This window comes from Panthera uncia, chromosome D4, assembly GCF_023721935.1.
Source record: "Panthera uncia isolate 11264 chromosome D4, Puncia_PCG_1.0, whole genome shotgun sequence".
NCBI lineage: Eukaryota > Metazoa > Chordata > Mammalia > Carnivora > Felidae > Panthera > Panthera uncia.
Window position 1 is genome coordinate 70,188,214 of NC_064807.1, and position 25,480 is coordinate 70,213,693.

The following is a 25,480-nucleotide window of genomic DNA, read 5'->3' on the forward strand; positions in this document are numbered from 1 at the left end:
ACATGGATCAAGGAGACAGAATAAGAGACAGGAAGATGAGTTAGAAAATTTGATGTTCAGGCAAGAGATGTCAAAGGCTAAACAGTGTTAATGAGGAAGGAGAGAAAAGGATGATTTTACACAGCATTACGGTGATAGAATAGACAGGATTTGATGATGTACTAGACAAGAAGATAAGGAGGCAGGAGGCAAGAATTATTCGTGCATTTCTATCTTAGCAACTGGGTGCATGGTGGTGCTAGTTACTGGGACAGATACACAGAGAACTGGGAGAACTGGAAAACACTTCCTGGTTTCAAATTTTACTCCAAAGCTATAGTAATCAAAACTGTGTGGTGCTGGCATAAAGACAGACACATAGATCAATACAGAATAGAGAGCCCAAAAAGAAGCTCTTGCATACATATCAAATAATTTTCAACAAGGGTGGCCAAGAACATTCAATGGGTAAAGGAAATCTTTTTGACAAATGGTGCCAAAGAAGATATACAGATCTTTTTAACAATTGGATTTAGCAATGATTTCTTGGATGTAACACCAAAGGCATGGGCAACAAAAGAAAAAATAGACAAACTTGACTTCATCAAAATTAAGATCTTTTGAGGATGTGGAGAAAAAAGCACACTCATGCACTGTTAGCAGGATGCAAACTGGCGTGGCCACTGTGGAAAACTGTACGGAGGGCCCTCAAAAAATTAAAAATAGAACTACCGTATGATCCAGTAATGCCACTATTGGGTATTTACCCAAAGCATATGAAAACTGAATTGAAAAAAATACATGCACCCCTATGTTTATTGCAGCACTATATACAATAAGCAAGATATGGAAGCAATTCAAGTGTCCATCAATAGATGAATGGATAAAGATGTGTGTGTGTGGGTGTGTGTGTGTGTGGTGCTCAGCCATAAAAAAGAATGACAACTTGCCATTTGCAACAATATAGAGGGATCTAGAGAGTATAATGCTAAGTGAAATGAGGCAGAGAAGAGACAAAGAGGAAAAAAAAACTTCTAAATACAGAGAACAAACTGGTTGATGCCCAAGGGTTGGTGGGTGGGTGAAATAAATGGGTGAATAAATGAAATACATAAATGAAATACTGAGTTCACTTATCATGATGAGCACTGAATAATGCACTGAATTGTTGAATCACTATATTGTACACTTGAAATGTAACACTGTATATTAATTATACTGGAATAAAAAAAAGAAGCTTGTAACATTAAGAACTTTTCTGCATCAAAGGGCACTTACGACAGAGTAAAAAGGCCATCAATGGAATGGTAGAAAATATTTGCACATTGCAAATCTCATAAAGGATTAATATCCAGAATATATAGAGAACTCCTAAAACCCAACAACAAAGAAATAAATAACCTTTTTCAAAAATGGGTAAAGGGAGGCATATGGGTGACACAGTTGGTTGAGCATCCAAGTTTGGCTCAGGTCATGATCTCATGGTTCAGTTTGTGGGTTCGAACCCTGAGTTGGGCTCTCTGCTGTCAGCACAGAGCCCACTTTTGATCCTCTGTCCCCCTCTCTCTCTGCCCCTCTCCTGCTCATACACGTGTGTGCATGTGTGCCCTCTCAAAAAGTAAACATTAAAAAAAATGGGCAAATGACTTGAATAACCATTTCCCCAAAGAAGATATAAAAGTTGTCAAAAGCATTTTGAAAAGACGCTCAACATCGCTAATCATTAGAAAAACAGAAGCCCAAACTACAATGAGACACCACCCCACATCCATTAGGAGGGCCATTATCAAAACAGAAAACAGCAGTTCTTGGGGAGGATGTAGAGAAAATGGAATAATTGTGTACTGTCGGTGAGAATGTAATATGGTGCCATTGCTGTGTGGCAGTTCTTCAAAAAAATACAAAGATAATTACCATATGACCCAACGATTCCAACTCTGGGTCAATGCCGAAAAAATGGAGAGCAAGGACTCAAAGGAGATATTTGTACAGCATGTTCATAGCAGCCTTATTCAAAATAGCTCAAAGATGGAAGCAACCCAAGCATCTATCCACAGATGAATGGCTAAAATGTGGTGCATACATACAGTAGAATGTTAAAAAGGGAGGATGGGGTGCCTGGGTGGTTCAGTCGGTTGAGAGTCCGACTTCAGCTCAGGTCATGATCCCACGGTGGTGAGATCTGGTTCCCACTGGGCATGGAGCCTGCTTGAGATTCTCTCTCCCTCTGCCCTCTTCCCCACTCATGCTCATGCACGTGCACTCTCTCAAATTAAAAAAAAAAATTGGGGCGCAGTCAGTTAAGCATCCGACTTCAGCTCAGGTCATGATCTCACAGTTTGTGAGTTCGAGCCCCACATCAGACTCTGTGTTGACAGCTCACAGCCTGGAGCCTTCTTCAGATTCTGTGTCTCCCTCTCTCTCTGCCCCTCCCCTGCTCACACTTTGTCTCTCTCTCTCAAAACTAAACCTTAAAATATTTTTTTCTAATTAAAAAAAATAGAGTGTGTCTTGGTCGTAAGTATGTGATGAACCTTATAGTCCAGGTGGCTCAGATTCATTAGTCAAGAGATGTTTCTATTGAGGTGCCTGGGTAGCTCAGTTGGTTGAACAGACAGCTTCAGCTCAGGGCATAATCTCACTGTTAGTGGGTTTGAGCCCCACATTGGGCTTTGCACTGACAGCAAGGAGCCTGCTATGGATTCTCTCTCTCTTTCTCTCTCTCTGCACCCTTCCTCCACTCACACTTTCTCTCTCAAAATTAAACATTAAAAACCTTTTTAAAAAGGAGATGTTTCTAATAATATTAATACAATGTTTTTCTAATTTCCATCACCAATCTATGTGAATTTATCCCACTCTTCGAGTTCTCCTGGGACAACCCATCACAATGGCTCTTCCAGGAGAACTTCTACCCCCACCCACTGATCCAGCGCCTGCTTTCTGCCTATCCAACTCACTAGATTTATTCATTATACAATGACTACATAGTTCTAGGTCTCATGAAAGAACCACCACTGGAATAACATAGTCTTTCTAAGGATGAGGAGAGGTGGGTATGGCCGAGGAAGCAATGGAAGGAGAAAATAGGGCAGTGCTGACGTTAATCTGCCTCTCCTTCCTGCTTCCAAGACAGAGTGAGGGGAGGCGGCAGCTTGGCAGGAGTACAAGGAAGTGACAGGGAAATCTAGATGTTCCTTTCTAACTAAGGCTTCAGCAGTGCAGTAGGATGAGGGCATTCCTGCAGCTTAAGAGGAAGAACCAAAACTAGGTCAGTCCAAGCATAAATCCAGCCAGGTCCTACAGGAAGTTCAGAACATCAACCTCCTTAAAGGTTTCACCTGCGCGTCATTTATAAAGGCAAAGTAGTCAACACATTTTTATGGTTATTACATGCAGTGTCCATCTCAAATACCAGGAAAACAAATGTCCAAACATTTAACTTTCACATGAAAAAGAAAACAGAGAAGTCACAAGAGTTTTTAAAGAAGTATATACCTTATTCCATTCACTTGTGATTCGTAATATAATCCAGTAATCACTCCCTTTTCTCAAAGGTGCATTATAGTATTTCCCATAGTACAGCCTGTCCCCAATAGATATCTCCATGGCATCATCTGGAACATCTTCGGCCAGTAGTTCCGCAGCCACATATCCACTGGCATCAGAGGTGTTGCTAAAGAATGAGGTAGCCCCTTCAGAATCACAAAAAAAAGTGCTTTGGAGGGCCAGGGGAAGCACCAACACCTGGTAGGAACTGGAAATAAAAAGAAAATGTCTATCAGACCCTTGCTTCATTCATTTATTTATTCATATTTATTGAGCACCTGCTATGAGAGAAACACTTCTCTAGGCACTAGAGGCACATACAAAACTGCACAAGAAAAAGTCCTTGCCCACAGCGGATCGACAGTCTGATGGCTCCAACAGGTAGGGCACTTGAGTTTGAACCTGTACTGCTAACGCCACATGACATGGGGTGAGGGATCTCAAGTTCTCGCTGAGGATGGACGCCAAGTACATCCTCTAGAGCTGGGAGAAGTTGTTACAAGTATGGCCGCCCTGAGCGTGCATGCCATAAAGCCGATCTAATCAATGCTCTCCACGTGGGCAAATAAAGCCCAGCTGGGCCAAGGGTTCAGCAGTCACATGGAGGCTGGCCGCCTACAAGAGTTAATGGGCTAAGTCTGCAAAATGGCTCTAATCACATGGCAGCCTAAAACGGAACTCATGTGATCTGCATTCCCTCCGGTTCACAGACTGATACCAAAGTTCATGTGAAATAAATGAGAAGGAAGGAGTGCAAAGTCACCATGAGTTAGTCTAGCCTGACAATATCCTGAAATAGCCTGAAAGGGACAATGTCATATGTGCATTATGGAACTGTTCCCTAGGTGTGGACAAAGAGGCACACCAGCAATCTACTCTTCTTTTGTGTGTGTTTATTGTGGTTTATCCCACCAAATTCAAAACCTGTCGGTGAAAGGAGGTGTCAGCATAAAAACGCACTGAGAATGAATCACGACTTCTTTTTTGTTCCCATCTCTTCAGTCCTTATCTCCTGCCTCTAGTATAGCACGTGTCTGAACACCTGCTTTCCCGGTCAGGCTTAAGAGCAGGGATTTAAATGATTGACACTTATATCCTTGCAAATCCTTACACAGTTCTTTGGCTGTGACTGACTCCCCACTAACATTTCTTGAGTTGAAATTTCAGTAAAGAGGAAAAATATGCATCAGTACCGAATATGATTGGGGTCATTTCCAAACCATTAGGCCACATGATCTATTTTACCAATAAATATACACTACCTGCTCCACATTCCTAAACGCCCTACCTCTTCCTTCCTAAAAGTCCATGGGTCACTACGTTAAGAAAAGGGAGCCCCCCACCATAGTAGGTGTTGGACTTGGAAAATCTCCACCCAAAAACCCTAGGGGTCCCAGAGTCCTGATTTCCACAAAGTCTGGGCTCACTTTCCAGCAAAGGGCTTTCTCCAAAAGGTACAAAGTAAAGCCTGCAGGGCAGTGAGCTGTCATCACCACCACTGTAAAGATTTACTAAGAATCCACTCCCTACAAGGGAACACTTGTAACAACACAGTTTCCTGGAGACCTGAAGACATTCCTACGAATCGTGGCTGCAGGTAAGAAAGTAAATAGTGCAGCAGCTCCATGCTGCCCACAAGCTCCTCTTCAAATCCACCTTGTCTTTCCATGTAGATAGTGGTGTTCAAGTGCAAGTTCAAGGCATACCTTTGGTTCTGGACATTGCCCATTAGAGGCACCAGTCATAGGACATAAAGCAGTCTTCCCCAGTTAGCATGATCATAATCAGCTGAGTTGCTTGATAATTATACAAATTTCCAGCCCCTGTCCCAGACCTACTGAATCGAAATCTCCAAGAGTCAAGTGCGAGAATTTGCACTGCTGATAAAGCACCCCTAGGTGATTTCTAGAAGTTGGCAAGTGTGGGAGACACTAGCATTAAGAGAACCCGGGAACAGGCTGTATCATCTGTCCAAGATCACCAAGCTAAGGAGGCAGCCATGGTCCCAGAGCCCAGCTCCACCAAGTGCCCCAAGCCACTGCCCTACCCCCAATGATGCACAAAGCAGACTCAGGCCTGTCTCACACACTGGCAAAGCTGCTGCCCCAGCTCAAACCAGGTACTCAGGGAGAGGAAATCACCCCACTTGCCTTCTGGTAATTAACCCTGATGACGTTAGGGAAGCAGTTGTGGCTGTTTGGAACATGACTGTTCTGGAAAGACTTCTCCCCTCTTTCTCACCCCCCCCCCTTGAATGACTCACAGATCTCCACTTCCTGTTTTGGAGGCACTGGAGAGCACATTAGCCACAAAGATAGACTGTCATTTGGCTTTTCTTTTTGCCTTACGTAACTATTTGGCCTACATATCACATTTACTCTTGCAAGTTCTCTCAGACAGTGATATCATAACTTCTGTTCTCCTTATAGCAACAGAATTGCAGTGCCTTCCAGTAACTTGTCAGAAACAGAACAATGTGGGCAATAGCCATCCCAGGAAAGACCTTTAAGAATTTGCTGCACTTAAACTAATGGAAAGACAGGAAAAGCCTAAGTTTCATTATATATGGACACACAGATTGGGACACCTTGGTGGCTCAGTCAGTTAAGCAACCAACTCTTGATCTTGGTTCAGGTCATGATCTCACAGTTTGTGGGTTTGAGCCCTACATCAGGCTCTGTGCTGGCCGTGCAGAGCCTGCTTGGGATTCTCTGTCTCCCTCTCTCTCTGCCCCTCTCCCAGTCACGCTCACTCTCTCTCTCAAAATAAATTAATAAACATTTTTTAAAAATAAAGATAAATGGGGGCACCTGGGTAGCTCAGTCAGTTAAGCATCCGACTTCGGCTCAGGTCATGATCTCACGATCTGTGAGTTCAAGCCCCGCATCGGGCTCTGTGCTGACCACTCAGAGCCTGGAGCCTGTTTTGGATTCTGTGTCTCCCTCTCTCTCTGCCCCTCCCCCACTCACGCTCTGTCTCTCTCTGTCTCAAAAATAAATAAACATTAAAAAAAATTTTTTACATAAAAAAAAAAAAGATAAATGGACACACAAATAATAGATCCAGACTTTCTTTTAACTTTATAATAGCTCACATTTATTTTCACCTTGATTGTACTAAAGGGTCATTAGACTAACAGGTCAAGACTGACATAAGACAATGAAGGTTAGGCCAAGGATGGCAAGGTTATTGCCATGTCCTTGCCTTATTCCCGTGAGACAGTTGCTTATCTCTCCAGGGAAACCTCTATCTTCCTTTCTAAAAAAAAAAAGGGGAATAATTCTACTTTCTTAATCCAACCATGACCCTCTAAATAAAATGCCTAATGGAAGACAATGTAGTTCTCCAACTGAGGTGGATTAATTCCATCCTAATAAAATCTGGAATCCCAGAAGCAGTCATTAACTACCCAGCGCCTTGCCCTTAATTCAATATGTGGTTGAATTAAGAGAGTTATCCAAATGACCCTTTCAGAAGCCACTACCCATACCCAAAGATCATCCTTAAATAAAGAAAAACATACTCTGTCTTTGGTAAATGAAATGATGCTCTTGATCCATCATCACGAAGAGATGTATGTTAAGATATGAGTGCAAAGGATCACACCTGATACGTTACACTCAACCAATGCTTGTCCACTGACCAAAGGAATGGATTTAATTATTGAGCTAAGCTGCCCAAATGCTTGTTTCTGGCTCCTTAGAAGTCTCTCTATTCATTTGGAAGGGCCCTGGTTGGAGTTAAAGACCCAGTCTGTGCCCAAGGAATCAAAAATAAAAGGCCCCGGGGCACCTGCATGACCGACTCTTGGTTTAAGCTCAGGACATGATCAGTTTGTGAGTTCAAGCCCCACATCTGGCTCCATACTGACAATACAGAGCCTGCTTGAGATTCTCTCTTTCCCTCTCTCTCACTCTCTGCCCCTCCCATGCACTCACTCTCTCTCTCAAAATAAAACAAACTTAAAAAAAAAAAAAAGTTTAAAACAATAAATGAATAAGAGGCCCTGCCTATACTGCCCCAATAATTTGAGCACAGCACCTAAAGAGAGAGCTCCTCAATTAAACCAAAGTTTCCAAAACTCTCTATGAGGATCCCTGGACAACCATGGAGAAGGGGGCACTGCTCACCTGATCGGTCCATTTTTCTCCTTGGCTTTCCTCAGTCTCAGACGTGGTAGAGGCCTTCCATGCACTGTGACAAAGTCTACTTCTGGAAGGGGAGGCTCTGAAAACAAGTCAAAAAGAGGAAAAGGGTGTGATCAGAACAAATGGAAGCATGACCAAAGTGGTCCTAATGGGGGCCATCAAAAGGAAAGTTCAAATGTAAGGACTGATGAGCATTTTCTGACATATGCTATAACACGAATGAATCTTGAAAACATGACACTAAATGAAATAAGCCAGACTTAGAAAGACATTGTATGATCCCTCCTACATGCAATATCTAGAACAGACAAATTCATAGAAGCAGAAGTAGATTGGAAGTTGCTAAGGACTGAGGGGTGGGTAGGCAAGGGGGAGTTAATTGTGTAATGATCAACAGAATTTCTGTCTGGGATGATGAAAAGATTGTAGAAATAGATAGTGGTGATGATTTACAACATCATGAATGTACTTAATTCTGTGCCAGAAAACGGTTACAATGGTACATTTTATGTTATATATTTTACCACAGTAAAGTTTAAAAAAAAAAAATAAGCAATTCCCCAGTGCTGACAGGGTGGATACACTGGGCCTTACAGTTAACTTGGTGGACAGGTTCCAGATATGCTGGGGAAAACCAGCATATCAGACTTCTAGATCCTTCCCAATCACAGAACATTCTGTCCTTCTTTTGTTCTCTCCAGCAACCAGGTTTCCCAAATAGACTTTCCACTGGGAGGGGACTATGTTGGCTGACACCAGTGTTCTAGTATCTAACTGATAGCTACATTCACAGTATGAAGGCACCGGCCGCCATTGTGCCTTGTGGGTAACACAGCTGAGATGCACTGGGCACTAACTAAATGTACTAGCTGTTTTCTGCACAGGCCTCATCTCATATGATCTTCTCAACACTGCTATCAAGTGGATGAGATTTATAGAGGGAGAAAGGAAGAAAGACAAAGAATAAAATATGAATGCCCCCCTTCCCAACCCTGGCCTAGAACTCTGTTACAGTGAAAGTGAGGAGTAGGAGGCCAAAATAAACACTCAAGACTCTATTTACCCAATTAGAAAATAGACTTGGGGTAGAAATTTCCAATCCAAATTATAATAAAAACTTAGACCTTCCTAGATAGACTTTAAAGCACTATCATGAGGGGCGCCTGGATGGTTCAGTCAGTTAAGCCTCCGACTTTGGCTCAGGTCATGATCTCACAGTTCATGAGTTCAAGACATTGGGTTCTGCGCTGACATCTTGAAGCCTGGAGCCTGCTTCAGATTCTGTGTCTCCCTCTCTCTCTGCCCCTCCCCTGCTTGCACTCTGTCTCTCTCTCTTTCTCTTAAAAATAAACTTAAAAAAATAAAATAAAATATGATAGTTGCCAGAGGGAAGGGGATTTGGGGGGTAGACAAAATAAGAGAAAGGGATTAAGAGGTACAATATTCTAGTTATAAAATAAATAAGACATGGGGATGTAATGTACAGCATAAGGAATACAGTCAATAATATTGTAGCAACTCTGTATGGTGACAGATGGTGACTGGATTTATTGTGGTGACCATTTCATAATGTATATAAATATCAAATTATTATGTTGTATACCTGAAACTAATATAACTTGTATGCCAATCATTCCCCAATTAAAAAAGGCTCTGGGGCGCCTGGGTGGCTCAGTCGGTTGAGCGTCCAACTTCGGCTCAGGTCACGATCTCATGGTCCGTGAGTTCCAGCCCCGCGTCGGGCTCTGTGCTGATGGCTCAGAGCCTGCAGCCTGTTTCAGATTCTGTGTCTCCCTCTCTCTCTGACCCTCCCCCATTCATGCTCTGTCTCTCTCTGTCTCAAAAATAAACGTTAAAAAAAATAAAAAAAATTTTAAAAATTTAAAAAATTTAAAAAATTTTAAAAAAAGCTCTAACAGGGCGCCTGGGTGGCTTGGTCGGTTAAGTGTCCGACTTCGGCTCAGGTCATGATCTCACAGTCCGTGAGTTCGAGCCCCGCGTCGGGCTCTGTGCTGACAGCTCAGAGCCTGGAGCCTGTTTCAGATTCTGTGTCTCCCTCTCTCTCTGCCCCTCCCCTGTTCATGCTCTGTCTCTCTCTGTCTCAAAAATAAATAAACGTTAAAAAAAAAAATTAAAAAAAAAAAAAAGCTCTAACAAATATGTCATTTATACATCATCAATCAACACCTTTATTAGCTACCTTTATACGTCACATACCATGGGAGGCTGGAAGAAACAGCCATGGAAGACACAGTTTCTGCTCTCCAGGAGTTCAGACTCTAATAGTGGAGACGGTTTCAGAAACATGCAGTGCTCAGAACCATGAGAAAGTTATACGCAGGGTGTTGTAGAAGGTGCAGAGGAAGGACACCTGAACAAGGGCAGGGGGCGCCGAGACCACAGAATGCAGAAATACATGTATACAGGGGCAGGAGGTGGGAGAGAGGGCAGAGACAGAACTGCAGCCCCACCAGTAGTTCAGCGTAGCTGAAAGGCTGAGCCCCGGTCTGGTAGGCAACAAATGGGAGGTGTGGATAGAGGTCAGATCTGACGTCCTGGCAATAGAATGAAGTCATTTACAGATTTCTTAGCAGATGTGTATTTTAGAAAGACAATTTAGGGGCAGCTGAGTGCCTCAGATGGTTAAGCATCCAACTCCTGACTTCACCTCAGGTCATGATCTCAGGGTTGTGAGATCAAGCCCCGAGTCAGGCTCTGAGCTGAAGGTGGAGCCTACTTGGGATTCTCTCTCTCCCTCTGCCCCTCCCCTGCTCATGGTCTGTCTGTCTCTCCCCCAAAATAAATAAATTAATTAATTAATTAATTAAAAAAAAGAAATATTAGGGCACCTGGGTAGCTCAGTCAGTTAAACATCTGACTCTTGGTTTCAGCTCTGGTCATATCTCATGGGTTTCCTGAGTTCAAGTCCTCGTGTTGGGCTCCACACTGACAGTGCAGAGCCTGCTTGGGATTCTCTGTCTCCCTCTCTCTCTTCCCCTCCCCACTTGTACTGTCTCTATCTCCCTCAAAGCAAGTAAACGTTAAAAAAAAAATTAAAAAAAAAAAAAAAAAAGAAATACAATGTAGACAGCTGGTTGAAGGAGGAATTGAAAAAGAACCGAAGTACCAGTTGTCCAAAACCTTGTTAAGATGTGCCTGAGGTCTGAAGCAAGTGACAGCACTGAGAATGGAGAAGAGGGGGCAGGTGGAAGAGACACTCAGGGAGAGAGAGAACAGAACGTGGTGGAAGATAAGGAAGAGGGAAGAATCTGGGCTTTGGTTTTGACAACTGAGTCAGCAGTGATGTCAGGCAAGGTCTGGAAGAGAAGTTCAGAAGCAGCTCGCTGACATGCTTGTGGAATTGTCCAGCCGGCAGTTAGAATGCAGGTCCAGACAGGAGCAAACCGTGGTGGTGCTTCAGAGTCAGCCGTCGGTAGCTCCCCGGGGTGATGGGATAAATGCACCTCAGCACCGACCACTAGGATCCCCAGGCATCTGATACCCAGTGGAAGAGTGAGAGCCCCAGTAACTTTTATTAAACCGTGCCAAATCTAGAATTCCTTCCAAAGTCACCTAGATATGGCCACATAAATTACATTTCCATAAGCTTGTGGGATTGCTAGGGACCCTGGAAGGTGACCTGGAACAGCCCCTGCTTACACAGTCAGGGTCTCACAGGCCTTGGAGGTCTACACCGTTTCCAAGAGGTGTGTGTTCCAAAGAGATTCTGAAACTCACGCCCCTGAGGAAGACGACCGCCAGGTTCCCGCAGCCGCGATGGGGAGAGGAGGCTGAGGTTTGAAAAGCCTTGGCCAGGTCCTCCAGGGTAATGTGCCCCTTCCAGTCTGAGAATTTCTGCCCTCAGCCCTTCACGCTAACATTGAAATGCCCTTTCATTTGTGATGTCCTGTTGTCACAGTAAAGCAAGTGCTTTTTATCACACATTTCCTGTTTTCAGCCCAGAGGGGGATGAACTGTTCACTCTCTGTGTGAGAACCTTCCTCGGGCTCTTTTAAATTTTTCCTCTGTTTGCTCTTCTCTGATTAATAATTCCAGTTACTCTAGTCTTTTGGTTCACCTCTTAAGACTGCCCAGTTTTGCCCCGTCCTCGGTACAAGCAGAACAAAGCACTAGCTCAGCTGGGAGAAGGCAGGCCCACAGAAGGAGCTGGAAAGCCACCCCTGACTGTTTCATGCTACACTGCCCTTTGCTAGTTTCATGCCTGCAGTTAGTTCTAAATGTGCCACTGCCATCCGGCCAATTCCATCCACATGTGACTTCCAGACTGCTTTCTGTTCCAAGACCTTCCCCACCTTCTATTTTAAATAGGCTACTTTTTTTTCACTCATGTAAAAGCCTGAACTTCATTAGGCGAGTTGTTAGCCACATTTCAAGGTTAAATAATCTTAACTTCCAGCCATGTTTTCCGAGGTGCTATTCCCAGTCCCGCGCCCCACCCCACCCCCCGCCCCCAGCTGGTGTCCTGGGTAGATGTGCTTTTCTTTACATTAGCCTCATTACTGATTTAAATCAAATCAGACCCAAGGCCAGAAATAGGTCATGTCTGGGCTGGAGAGTATAGTTCTTCCACCCTGGGTATGTAAGATGGGGGAAGACCCCATAAGCAAATGACAAAGGAAAATACGGGGACTGCCATGTGAGAAAACTCTGGAGAGTAAGGAGAAAAGCAGTGAAAGAGAACTTTCCCTATAAAATATTAAATATAGCATAAAATTACAATAATTGAAATAGTATGGTACAAGCCCAGGACAAGCAAAGGAATGGAAGAAATTAGAGAGTCTAGAAAGAGATCCAAACAAATAAATGAGAATATAGTGCATAGCACAGACAGTCTTTCCAAAGGTGGTATGGGGGACACCTGGGTGGCTCAGTTGGTTAAGCGTCCGACTTCAGCTCAGGTCATATTCTCATGGCTTGTGAGTTTGAGCCCCGCATCAGGCTCAGTGCTGACAGCTCAGAGCCTGGAGCCTGCCTCTAATTCTGTCTGTTTCTCTCTCTGCCCCTCTCCCTCTCGTGCTCTCTCTAAAAAATAAATAAATATTTAAAAAATAATAAGGTAAAAATTAAAAAAAAAAAGGTGGTGGGAAACTGGCTTATCATTTAGGGAAAAAAAATACCCTGTAAATTTAGCCTTATACTATATATCAAGACAAATTCCAAATGGGTCTAAATTTATAGGCAAAAAGCAAAACTATCAAGAAGCATCAGAGGGATGGCTCAGTCAGTAGAGCATCTGACCCTTGATCTTGGGGTTGTGAGTTCAAGCCCTACATTGGGCACAGAGATTACTTTAAAAAAAAAAGAAGACGACGAAGCATTAGACAATATTAGAGAATAAGAATTGATCTAATTTCAGGGTGGGGGAAGGTTTTTCTTGGCATGACCAGAGGCAGAAACTATAAAAGAATCAATAGAATTGATTACATGAAATGTTTAAATGTCTAAAATGTTAAAAAAGAATACTGACAAGAAAAATAAACAGTAAATAACCCAGGAGGTGGGTTATAATATGTATAACAAAAGGTTAATATCATTAATGTAGGCAAACTATTAAAATCAGTAAGAGAAAGGAAGTAACATAAGTGAAAATGTGTTAAAATTCCTCTAAAACACACCAACATGAATAAGAAGAACGGAAAAGAAAATTGAATCTGTGCCAAAACTAAAGCCCCAACTTTATGCTATAAATTTCAAGTAAATACAAGGAAATGACACACATAAATAAATACATACAAAGACACCGCGTTGGTTCTTTTTGAATCCTTAGCACCTCCCCAGCAGATCACACTGCACACTTGGGGAGGCATGACCAACTGAAACTGACAGAAATAGAAACAATGGTAGCTTGCACCATAAGTCAGCAGCCATTACAAGGCTGGCTACATTCCCCCTATCAATGAAGTTGTGAGACTTGGCCTTCCGGGGAGAAGGAACAATCTTCTCTTCATCTTTACATCCCCCCCTTCAGCACTTAGCACAGGTCTTTGTACATAACCAGTCAATAAATATTTGCTGGGTTAAATTGTTAAATCACCCCATGCCCCTCCCACACTCTTCCACCACACACAGAAACTCTGGTTTTTACGCTTCTGGTGTAAAGAAATGTTCTCATTCATATTTGGTAAAAGCTAACGCTAATACAAGAAAATAACACACCCAGCCTTTTTTCCTCTGCGGTGTATCATCTTGTCTCCGTGGGGCCTAGGTCAGGGTGTGGATGCTTTCAGTGAGGGGAACTGGGAGATACCCATCCCTACACAGCCATTCACTTGGAGGTTTGGGATTTAGATCTGCTAGAAAGTAGCTGGGAGAGTTCAGGGGATGAGAGAATAGGTGGCCCATGGAGGTAAGGAAGGGCCATACCTTCCTTCTAGTCTAACATTACATACCCAGATGTCAAAGAACTTGTGTCCATGAAAGACTCTCAGAGAGTCTGGACAAACACAGGAACAGCTGGGATGAAGGCCAGTCCCTCTCCGGACCTCTACTGCAGCTTCTGCCCCCTGGGAGCGAGGGGGACCAGCAGGAATAAGTGTGGTACCCTGGAAACAGCCCAAGGAAATAGGGTTCTCAGAGGACACAGGGGTGCACTGTCCTTGGAAAGTCTATGGGTAGCCAACCATGGACGAGAAGCCTCTGGCAGAAGAACTCAACAGACTTGGTCCTGTACAGTGCTTTCTGGGGACACCCAATAGGAAGAGAGGAGATATCAGACGTGGGGGCTGTGGCTTCTAGTCCTGTGGGGGAATCAGAGCTACCCTGACTAGACCTCTCCATTCTCTCCATTAAAGGGACAGTCTGCTAATGCTCAGGACATACCTATGTTTTTGATTGCTTTCCTGAATATCTGAAAAAAGTACATTCTCTTTTTCTTTTCCCGAATGCAGGCAGAGATGGGAAATTTCCCATATTAGTTTCCAGCCTTGGTACTAAAGGGCACCTTGGGAAGGAATGGTTTCCTTGACATCCTTTCTTCCCTTTTCTCCTCCAGCATTCTTGATTCTATAATAAATATTCAACCTCAAATTATCACCGTGTTGTGTACACAAGTGGTTTAGCTTTACCTTTCCACACACATTTGTTTTCTCTCTCCCCCGCCCCCTACTTTCCCCTCTCTGGTTTTTTCTCTCTCCCTATGGGAAGACAAGCTTTCTGACTTGGCTAGAAAATAGCATAACCAACGTGTGAAAGCTCTTCTGACTCTGGGTCTACACCAAGGATGGAGTTTGCTCTTTACCCTGTCCTAAAAGGAGTGTAAGTAGTGGAGCTCTTCTGAGGAATTCAGCTCACTGGGCTCTGCCTGAGGGAGCCTGTCAGCCCTGAGGCACAAGCCCTGGGAGAGGACCTGGTCTCCCCCCCTCCCCTCAGGCCAACACGCTCTCCTTTTCTCACTCCAACACTTTCCTCTGCCCTTCAACGTGCCTAGAACTTGCACCCTCCTCTGAGGTCAGCGATATATTTAAAGCACTACTCTTCATCCTGTTCCCATTAGGGAGATTTAGTTTAATGTAAGGCATTCGGAAGGGAAATTCCATTCACTTTCCTTCTGGGAAATCAGCTGCTGAGTTTTCCAGGCCCAAATCCCTTGCCTCGCATTTCTGGTAAGATTGAAAAGTTCAGGATTTTATTGAAACACAGCCATATCTTAGGCAATCAAGGCATACCTCTTCCTATCAACACATAAGGCTCTCTTTTTTCCCCTTTTATAAAAAAAGAGAGTTTGGATGGTTTTTTGTTTCTTTTTTACCTTTTGAAAAGATCATAACAACTTGAATTTTTCACTTTTTTAAAATTTCAAATTCTTTAAAGTAGGGTAGAGTTGGAAAATATGCAGCCGTTGTCACAAAGAACTTTTTGAAGGGTCTCAATGGACTTAAATAGCTCAACAGTGTCCCCTGGTGGCCATGAGAACAAGGCACTTCAGCTAAGGGGGCTATAGTTAGCCTACAAAACAAGATTAAAATAAATGTCTCCTCAAGAAGAGACTCCCTTATCCAACTCAAAAAATTTGAAATACTGATTTAAATCAGCAGTACAAACCAGCCAAACACGGTAAGGACCACAGAGCAGGAAACTAAATAGGTATTCATTTGACTAAGTCACCACAGAGAGATGCCCAATTGGACATTACTTCTCCTTCCAGCCTAAAACTTAGTAAATTCTTTTTTTTTTTTTTTAAAGCTTTTCTTAACTCACCAGCCATCCCCTCAATGCTAATACCATGCAATGGCCATTCAGGGTTTGTTGTGCTATGTGCCAGCACTATCTTTACATCTCTGCCTTCAAGGAGCTTAGTCGGGGAAAAGCAAATAAACAAGTAAACTAAAAAACACAAATTCTGGGGGTGCCTGGGTGGCCTAGTCGGTGAAGCGTCCGTCTCTTGATTCAGGCCCAGGTCATGATCTCATGGTGTGTGGGTTCAAGCCCTGTGTCGGACTCTGCACTGATGGCCTGGAACCTGCTTGGGATTCTGTCTCCCTCTCTCTCTGTTCCTCCCCTGCTCTTGTAGCCTGCCCCTCCCTCCTTCCCTCCCTCTCTCTCCCCCTCTCTCTCTCTCTCTCAAAATAAATAAACGTTAAAAAAATTTTTTTAAATACAAGTTCTGAAAACAAGTTCTATGATGAAATTCACACAGGATAAGTGGAGAGCGAGTGATGGGGTGGAGACGGAGGTTATTTTTGAAAGGATGGGCAGGGAGAGCTTCTCTAAGGTACTGGCATCTGAGCAGAGACGTGGATGATTATAAAGAAGCCATGTGCAGAGTGTGCACCAGGAACAGTAAACAGTAAATGGAAAGGCCTGGATGCACAAACAGGTTTGACCCATCTGAGGAACAGCGAAGAAGGCAGGGGGGCAGCAGATGCTAGCGAGAAACAGAGAGAGCAGAGATGAAGTCAGGGAGGCAGGGAGCCAGACTCCATGCTTCATGGTAAGAACGTGGATTCTATTCTAATGCTAATGCAAACTCATTGGACGGTTTTGAGCTAGGGATGACACATTCTCCTATGCATTTTTAAAAGATCACTCTGACTTCTGAGTGATCTTTTTAAAGTTATGGTCTCACCATACTTGGGAGTGGGGGTGAGGGGTGGGAGACTGACAGGCACCCGTGAAAGCAGAAAGACCAGTAAGAAAGTCAGTGTAGGAGTCCAAGCAAGAGGTTGCTGACTTGGATAAGGTTGCTTTGTGGTGAAGGTGAAGATGGAGAGAAGTGGGTGGATTCCAAGTATATTTTAGAAACAAAAGCAGAAGTTGGTCGGGAAGGGTAGAAGCTTTTTCACCTGAGCAACAGGTGAACAGGAATGCCAATAACCAAGATAGGGAAGCCTGGACGGAAAATGGCTTTGAAGGTGAGAGGAGAGTTGAGAAATCAAAATCCTCTTGGACTTGTCAATTGGGTGTGCAAGAAGTTGTTTAAAAGATGACTGGATATATGAGCATGGCACTCAGGGGAGAATCTGGGACTAGGATACATATCTGGGAATCCTCAGCATACAGGCAATATTCTTAGCTGGGCAGAGGGGGTAGATAATGAAGAAAAAGGAAGAGGAACAGGCAGAGAGGGCATCCGTAAAAGAGGACTGAGCAAAGAGGAGCCAGCAAAGAGGACTGAGAAGGAGCAGCCAGTGAGGCAGGAGGACCTAAAAGCCCAGAGAAACTGTATTTCAAGAAGGCAGGAATGCCAAATGCCATGGTGGGGGAGGGGGTGGGGGGGCAGGAAAGGGAATAAAAATTAAATAAAAACAAAATTGGGCAGCAGATTTTGCAAGATGGAGACACTTCAGTAAAGTAGTGTGGCCAGGACAACCACCTCCAGTTTGGAAACAGTTAAAGGAAGTACCTGAAGTAAGGATGTGGAGTCTATAGAACAGACACTTCTTTCAAGTTTTACGGTAAAGGGGATGCTGAAAGAAGTAGCTGGGGGGAATATGGGATCAAAGGAAGTGAGTTTTTTAGTTTCTTTGGTTTTCATTTAAAAATGGAGATCCTGGGGCGCCTGGGTGGCGCAGTCGATTAAGCGTCCGACTTCAGCCAGGTCACGATCTCGCGGTCTGTGAGTTCGAGCCCCGCGTCAGGCTCTGGGCTGATGGCTCGGAGCCTGGAGCCTGTTTCCGATTCTGTGTCTCCCTCTCTCTCTGCCCCTCCCCCGTTCATGCTCTGTCTCTCTCTGTCCCAAAAATAAATAAAAAAAAAACGTTGAAAAAAAAAAATTTAAAAATGGAGATCCTACAACATGCTTGTGCAGTGCTGGGATGATTTCTCTACTGGGGATGATGACTGGGCAGGAAGGGATGGGATCCAACACACCCATTGAGGGGAGCAGTCACCTGAGGAGTGGGGACCAGAGAGAAGACAGAACACACGGTTCTGCCCGAGAGTAGCAATGGGAGACTTGGGAGAGGCAAGTCCTCCCTGATGACTTCTAATTGCTCGGTGAAGTAAGAAACAAGAAGGCAATACTCCGAGTCTTAGCTCAACTCTCCCAGATTTGAAGAGAGAGAAGAAAATGAGAGGAATGTGAATTTTCCAGGGACCAGAGTGGGACTGCCTATCACTTCTCCCTGGAAAGGACAGACTCTTGAGGCACTTGCGACAGAATGACAATTAACTCATGTTACTGAGAAACAGTACTAATGAGAGAAAATTCTTTTTAGGTATGAAATGTTTGAACTATTTCAAATATCTGGAAGGAATGTAACCAGCATTCATAGACACGCTAGCCGGATTTAATTCGCATTAATGGTTTGTTTCAGCTGTCTTTTTAAGGAATAAAATATTACAGTCACAGTTACAGTAGTCTCTCCAGTTCCACGCCCTTTTTCCTCTCGCTCTTCAAGTTCATTCTTTAATGATAGGAAGCAATAGTGTTTCTCTCTATCTGGGCCCATCTACGGCTCTGTGGTGTTATTCAAGATTTACCTGTTATCTGGGTTGTCAGGGAGAGGACCACAGGAAGTTCAGAAGACAAAGCCTGGACGTGGACACTGTAGTTGGTGCCCGGATGCAGGTCCAAGCACATCTCGGGAGCCTGACTGCTGGTAGTGATATTAAAGATTATTTCCTGGGAAAATTCCTTCTGATACCATCTCTGGCCCTGAATGTGGAACTGAAACACAGAAAAGTTCACTAGGTGAATGGCTGGCCTGGAAGGCTCCAAATGCCTCCAAACCTTTTCTCATGAGCAATCTTGCTCTTAACTCTAAAGTTCCTTCAAAAAGTGAAATACAACAGTAAACAAATATTAGAGACGTAATACCATAAATACTGTTGCCACGATATATCAGCGCAATAAAAATAGCTTTAAATCAAAATGTGCGAAAGGCCAAGGCCCCAGTACTAACAATTTTCTTGGTCTCGTTCTCACATATACAATGAGCAATGTGAAAGTCTGTTGGCAAAACTATAGGAGCAAAGCCACAGAACATTTTCCTAGAAAGAAAACGAAGGTGCGTCCAGGTGGCTCAGTTGGTTAAGCATCCGACTTTGGCTCAGGTCATGATCTCATGGCTTGTGAGTTCAAGCCCCACACGGGGCTCTGGGTGGACAGCTCAGAGCTTGGAGCCTGCTTCAGATTCTGTGACTCCTCTCTCTCTGCCCCTCCCCTGCTCACACTCTGTCTCTCTCTCAAAAATAAACAAACATTAAATAAAAGTTAAAAGAGAGAAAGAAAGCAAGAGAAAGAAAGAACAAAAGGAAGGAAGGAAGGAAGGAGGGAGGGAGGGAAAGAGGGAGGGAGGGAGGGAGGGAAGGAGGGAGAGAAGGAAGGAAGGAAGGAAGGAAGGAAGGAAGGAAGAAAGAAAGAAAGAAAGAAAGAAAGAAGGAAGGAAGGAAAGAAAGAGGAATCTGAACTAAGCCTTCTCCAGAGCAGGACCTGAATTAGGAAACTCCAAGCTGGTCTGGTAAAACCTCAGCAGGATTCTTCTCCTCTGCCTGCCCCCTTCTGACATTCCCTCCATTTTCCTGGAATATCCCAGCACAGGGGCCAATACACATACTTTTCTGCCCACTTAAATTCTTCTAGTAGCAGCTCATCCCACGGGCTTTACCTTTCTCACTCACAACCGCATCTAGCTTCAAAGATTCCCCTTGACTCCCTAGATGATATGTTCATACCCTGGTCAGAGACACATGCAAAAGCCATGGATTCCTTCCACGGATCCTGTGTGAGCATCAGCTCTGCATCGGGCTGCGTGCCCAAAGAAACTTTCATGACTTACTCATCAATCCCCAAGGTCTCTCTCTTCAAATATGCACTACAAGTGCCCATCTTCTTGCTTGTGCGTGCAATTGCCACTATCAATCCGCCATTGATAATCACAGCTGTAGAAGTAGATTTTTAGGTTCACTGATATTTTTTAAGCCTCCCACACAAGACAACATCTATACATAGAGTAACTTACTGAATACATCTCCTCTGTATCAGCTGTTTTTGTACTTCTCCATCTCAAGCAGGTTTCATTAAATATTGAAATGTTACTGATGATCTGTTTTACTGCAGGGGGAAAGAATGAGAAATCAACTTACACTCTATACAAAAATGCTACCTTTTATAGAGCATGCAGCTCCTGATCTCAGGGTTGTGAGTTTGAGCCCCACAGTAGGTATAGAGATTACTTAAAAAATAAAATCTATAAAATAGAATGCTATCTTGTCATGGAATCACTTACACAGGACAATTTCAGTAGTACTTTAATTTAGAAATTAGTGGTGGCAGTCTGAGAAACACCACTTTTACATTTATGTAAACTCAATCTTGATGAAAGATTTAAAATCAAAAGATACCCAATCAGAGGATCCCTTTTAAAAATTACTTAGGGGCGCCTGGGTGGCGCAGTCGGTTAAGCGTCCGACTTCAGCCAGGTCACGATTTCACGGTCCGTGAGTTCGAGCCCCGCGTCAGGCTCTGGGCTGATGGCTCGGAGCCTGGAGCCTGTTTCCGATTCTGTGTCTCCCTCTCTCTCTGCCCCTCCCCCGTTCATGCTATGTCTCTCTCTGTCCCAAAAATAAATTAAAAAACGTTGAAAAAAAAAATTTTTTTTTTTAAAATTACTTAAATCCAGTCACTGCAAACTCCCCTGGTTTACTAACCTAAAACTGCAGTTCGGGCTTAGACAACCTCATTTATACAGATAAGTATCAATTTCAAATTCTGAGCAGGGAGCAACACTTGAGCAGAGCATTGAGAAGTGCTCTTCTTTGCGGAACTGAAAAAAGATTTGCTAAGAAGTTTCACAGCAACACTGCCATGATTAATAAATCATAAAGACAACTCCCAAAGCACCTGAAAAAAAGAAAAGTCTCAAGGGAACCAAGCCTTTATTGTGTAAACCCCTGGCCTGACAGGTTCCTATGAATGAAGCCACATTGGTAGATGTGACCCTTCTTTATGGATTGGGCGGCTTTGCCCAGAGAAAACCTGTTCCACAGGTCACAAGCTGTACTTCAAATGTTGTAAGACAGAGTAGGTAAGAAAGTACAGGTGTTTCAGAATAATGGAATCTCACTATTGGGTACAGAATTTAAAGATAACTAGCAGTAGTCCAAGGAACTTTATACTTATGAAACTTTCAAAAACCGATAACCTCAATACTATTTAAGTTGCAGACCATACAAAAAGGTAGAAAGTTTCCCAATTTACTCAAGATGACTGGATATCCACAATTCCCAAATTGTGCAAGCAATTACAAAACACACTATGCCAAACTCACTTATCATTATAAATGCAAAAACCTAAAATAAAATATTAGTAAACAGAAGTCAGCAGTAGCTTCAAAGAACAATACACTATGATCAAGGAAGATTCATTCCAGGAATATAGAGGTGATCATTATTGGGAAAGTATTAATAGATTAAAAGGGAAAGGACACATGGTTACTTCTATACCCATTATGGTTAACACATTTAATACATGTTCCTGACTAAAAATCTTAGTCAACTAAGATTTAATTTGATAGAAACTCCTTAATTTAAGAGTGTTTATTAGAAACCACCATCCTTGCTGGTAAAATAATGAAGCAATTTCTAGTAAAGTTAAGAACAATACAAGGATGCATGTTCTCAAAGCTATTTTTTAGCATTAGCTATGAGATTCTAGACGACATGGAGAGAGGCAAGAACAAAATGAGCTATAAATACCAGGAAGAAAGGGAATAACGCAACTTCCAGTAAATCTAAGAGAATCAACTGAAAACAAATATGAAATCACTTGAAAACAAGAGAAAAACACATGCAAATAATGGAGTTTGGCAAAGTGTACCCAAATATAAGAACACAGAAAAACTAGTCATTTTCAATAGATCTATAAGAACAAGTATGGTAGGCTAAAAACAGGCCCCCCCAAAATGTCCACATCCATCTGTGACCATGTTACCTTACATGGCCAGAGGGACTCTGCAATTGATTAAGATAGGGAGAGTATCCAAGATTATCCAGATGAGCCCAATGTAGTGACCTTGGTCCTCATAAGAGAGAGACAAGAAGATCAGGGTTAGAGAGAGATTCAAGGACAAAAGCAGCAGTTAAACCAATGAGCTTCAAAGATGGAGGATGGGGCCCAAGCTAAGGAATGTTAGTAGGATCTAGAAACTCGAAAGGAAAAGGAAATTGATTCTCTCCTCCAGCTTCCAGAATGAATACACACTTGCTGACACCATCAGTTTAACAGAATGGAACTGATTTGAACTTCGGACCTCCAGAACTATAAGTTCATGTTGTTTTAAGCCACTAAATTGGTGGTAATTTGTCAAACTGGCAATAGGAAACTAAAACAACAAATAAACTACAACAAAAAGATGCAGTACCCAGCCACCGCAGTTCACTGTGCCCAGCCACCGGGTTCAGATTAGTCCCAGCCACTGATACATACCATGGCCAGCCTCATGCCCCCAACAACACCAGCACGCAGCCCCCAGCCACCATAGTGCTTCAAGAAATCCAGTATAGAACTAGTGACCCAGCACAAATTTTGCTAACACCACCACTTGCTCTCAAGTTCCCCAGCAGGCATGCCCACCCTGCCTGGGCCCCACTAACACCACAGAGAGCAAGCACAGCCCACAACAGGCAGAGAATCAGTGCAAACAACTGCACTGAAGGGAAAAGTGATTCAGACGCTACAGCAGACTACACACATAGCAGCACATATAGGATACTCTCCTGAAGTGCCAGGTTCTGGTGAACAGAGGAAACTGCACTGTAGGGCACTCCAAGACCTCTTCTTCATAAAGTCACTACTTTCAAGATCAGAAGACATAGCTGACTTTCTTAACACACAGAAACAGACACAGAGAGGCAGACAAAACAAGGGAACAGAGAAATTTATCCCAAATGAAATACGAGGACAAGGCCATGACCAGAGATCTAAGTGAAACAGATATAAGTAATATTACTGATAGAGAATTTAAGGCAATTACCATAAGGATAATCACTGGACTTAAGAAAAATAGTGGAAGACATGAGTTGAGACCCTCAGCACAAAGATAAAGAATAACATAGCAGAGATAAAGGGCTCAATAAACAAAATGAGAAACACACTTGATGGAATGAACAGAAGAATGGAAGAAGAAGAGGAATGAATTAGTGATCTAGAAGGCAGAGTAATAGGAAGTAATCAAGCTGAATAAAAGAGAGAAAAAAGAATCATGCAAAATGGGAACTCAGTGACTCCATCATATGCAATGACATTCATAGTATAGGAGTCCCAGAAGAAGAAGAGAGAGAAAAGGAGGCAGAGAATTTATTTGAGGAAGTAGTAACCGAAAAATTTCCTAATCTGGAGAAGGAAACAGATATCCAGATCCAGAAGGCACAGAGAACTCAAATCAAAATCAACAAAAGCAGACCCACACCAAGACATATTGTAATTAAATGGCAAAATATAGTGGTAAAGAAAATATTTTTAAGGCAGCAAGAAAAAAGAAGACAGTTACTTACAATGGAAAATCCATAAGGCTAACAAGGAGACTTTTCAACAAAAACTTTGTAAGCCAGAAGGGAATGGCATGGTATATCAAAAGTGCTGAATGGGAAAAATCTGCCACAAAAGATGCTCTATCCAGCAACAGAAGGAGAGATAAAGAGTTTCCCAGACAAACAAAAACTAAAAGAGTTCAACCAAATCAGGCCTGCAAGAAATATTAAAGGGGGCTCTGTGAGTGGAGAGACCAAAAATGACAGTATAAAGGAAGGAAACACAAAAGCAATAAAAATGAATATTTCTGTAAAAAATCAGTCAAGGAATTCACAAAATAAAAGAATATAAGGGGCACCTGGGTGGCTCATTTGGTTAAGCATCCAACTTTGGCTCAGGTCATGAGCTCATGGCTCATGAGTTCAAGCCGCACTTTGGGCTCTGTGCTGACAGCTCAGAGCCCATAGACTGCGTTGGGTTCTGTGTCTCCATCTCTCTCTGCCTTTCCCTTGCTCATACTCTGTCTCTCTCTCTCTCTCAAAAATAAACATTAATATATATAATATATATATAATATATCTATGATATATATTACATAAACACATTACACATATATATATATTTCATGTAATATATATATTATATATAATACGTATATAAGGGGCACCTGGGTGGTTCAGTCAGTTGGGCCTCTGACTTGGGCTCAGATCATGATCTCATGGTTTGTGGGTTTGAGCTCTGCATTGGGCTCTGTGCTAACAGCTCAGAGCCTGGAGCCTGCTTTGGATTCTGTGTCTCCCTCTCTCTCTGCCCCAATCCTGCTTGCACTCTGTCTCTGTCTCTCAAAAACAAATAAACATTCAAGAATACACATACACACACACACACACACACACACACACACACACACATAAAATATAATAACATATATCTAAAATATGGGGAGTGGCACAAAAACAGACACATAGACCAATGGAATAGAATAGAAACCCCAGAACTAGACCCACAAACGTATGGCCAACTAATCTTTGACAAAGCAGGAAAGAACATCCAATGGAAAAAAGACAGTCTCTTTAACAAATGGTGCTGGGAGAACTGGACAGCAACATGCAGAAGGTTGAAACTAGACCACTTTCTCACACCATTCACAAAAACAAACTCAAAATGGATAAAGGACCTGAACATGAGACAGGAAACCATCAAAACTCTAGAGGAGAAAGCAGGAAAAGACCTCTCTGACCTCAGCCATAGCAATTTCTTACTTGACACATCCCCAAAGGCAAGGGAATTAAAAGCAAAAATGAACTACTGGGACCTTATGAAGATAAAAAGCTTCTGCACAGCAAAGGAAACAACCAACAAAACTAAAAGGCAACCAACGGAATGGGAAAAGATATTTGCAAATGACATATTGGACAAAGGGCTAGTATCCAAAATCTATAAAGAGCTCACCAAACTCCACACCCAAAAAACAAATAACCCAGTGAAGAAATGGGCAGAAAACACGAATAGACACTTCTCTAAAGAAGACATCCAGATGGCCAACAGGCACATGAAAAGATGCTCAACGTCGCTCCTCATCAGGGAAATACAAATCAAAACCACACTCAGGTATCACCTCACGCCAGTCAGAGTGGCCAAAATGAACAAATCAGGAGACTATAGATGCTCGAGAGATGTGGAGAAACAGGAACCCTCTTGCACTGTTGGTGGGAATGCAAATTGGTGCAGCCACTCTGGAAAGCAGTGTGGAGGTTCCTCAGAAAATTAAAAATAGACCTACCCTACGACCCAGCAATAGCACTGCTAGGAATTTACCCAAGGGATACAGGAGTACTGATGCATAGGGGCACTTGTACCCCAATGTTTATAG

General features: G+C 42.9%; 1 protein-coding gene and 1 long non-coding RNA gene across 10 annotated transcripts in view; one reads left to right on the top strand and one right to left on the bottom strand.

The window, feature by feature from the left end:
• Positions 1 to 25,480, bottom strand: part of SUSD1 (sushi domain containing 1) — a 282,806-nt gene that overhangs the window by 150,096 nt on the left and 107,230 nt on the right. For all 9 annotated transcript variants that reach the window (XR_007459116.1, XR_007459114.1, XM_049636099.1 and 6 more), the window contains 4 exons: positions 20,099 to 20,190; positions 18,618 to 18,804; positions 7,659 to 7,755; positions 3,478 to 3,736 (listed from right to left, as the gene is read on the bottom strand). Coding sequence is in view for 7 of the 9 variants with exons in the window: in XM_049636099.1 (XP_049492056.1) it covers positions 3,478 to 3,736; positions 7,659 to 7,755; positions 18,618 to 18,804; positions 20,099 to 20,190 (635 nt within the window). In the remaining 2 variants the exon portion in view is untranslated. The remainder of the gene's footprint in view (positions 1 to 3,477; positions 3,737 to 7,658; positions 7,756 to 18,617; positions 18,805 to 20,098; positions 20,191 to 25,480) is intronic.
• The window catches only part of LOC125927059 (uncharacterized), a 187,645-nt gene that overhangs the window by 4,290 nt on the left and 157,875 nt on the right, over positions 1 to 25,480 (top strand). The gene's annotated exons all lie outside the window — the stretch shown is intronic.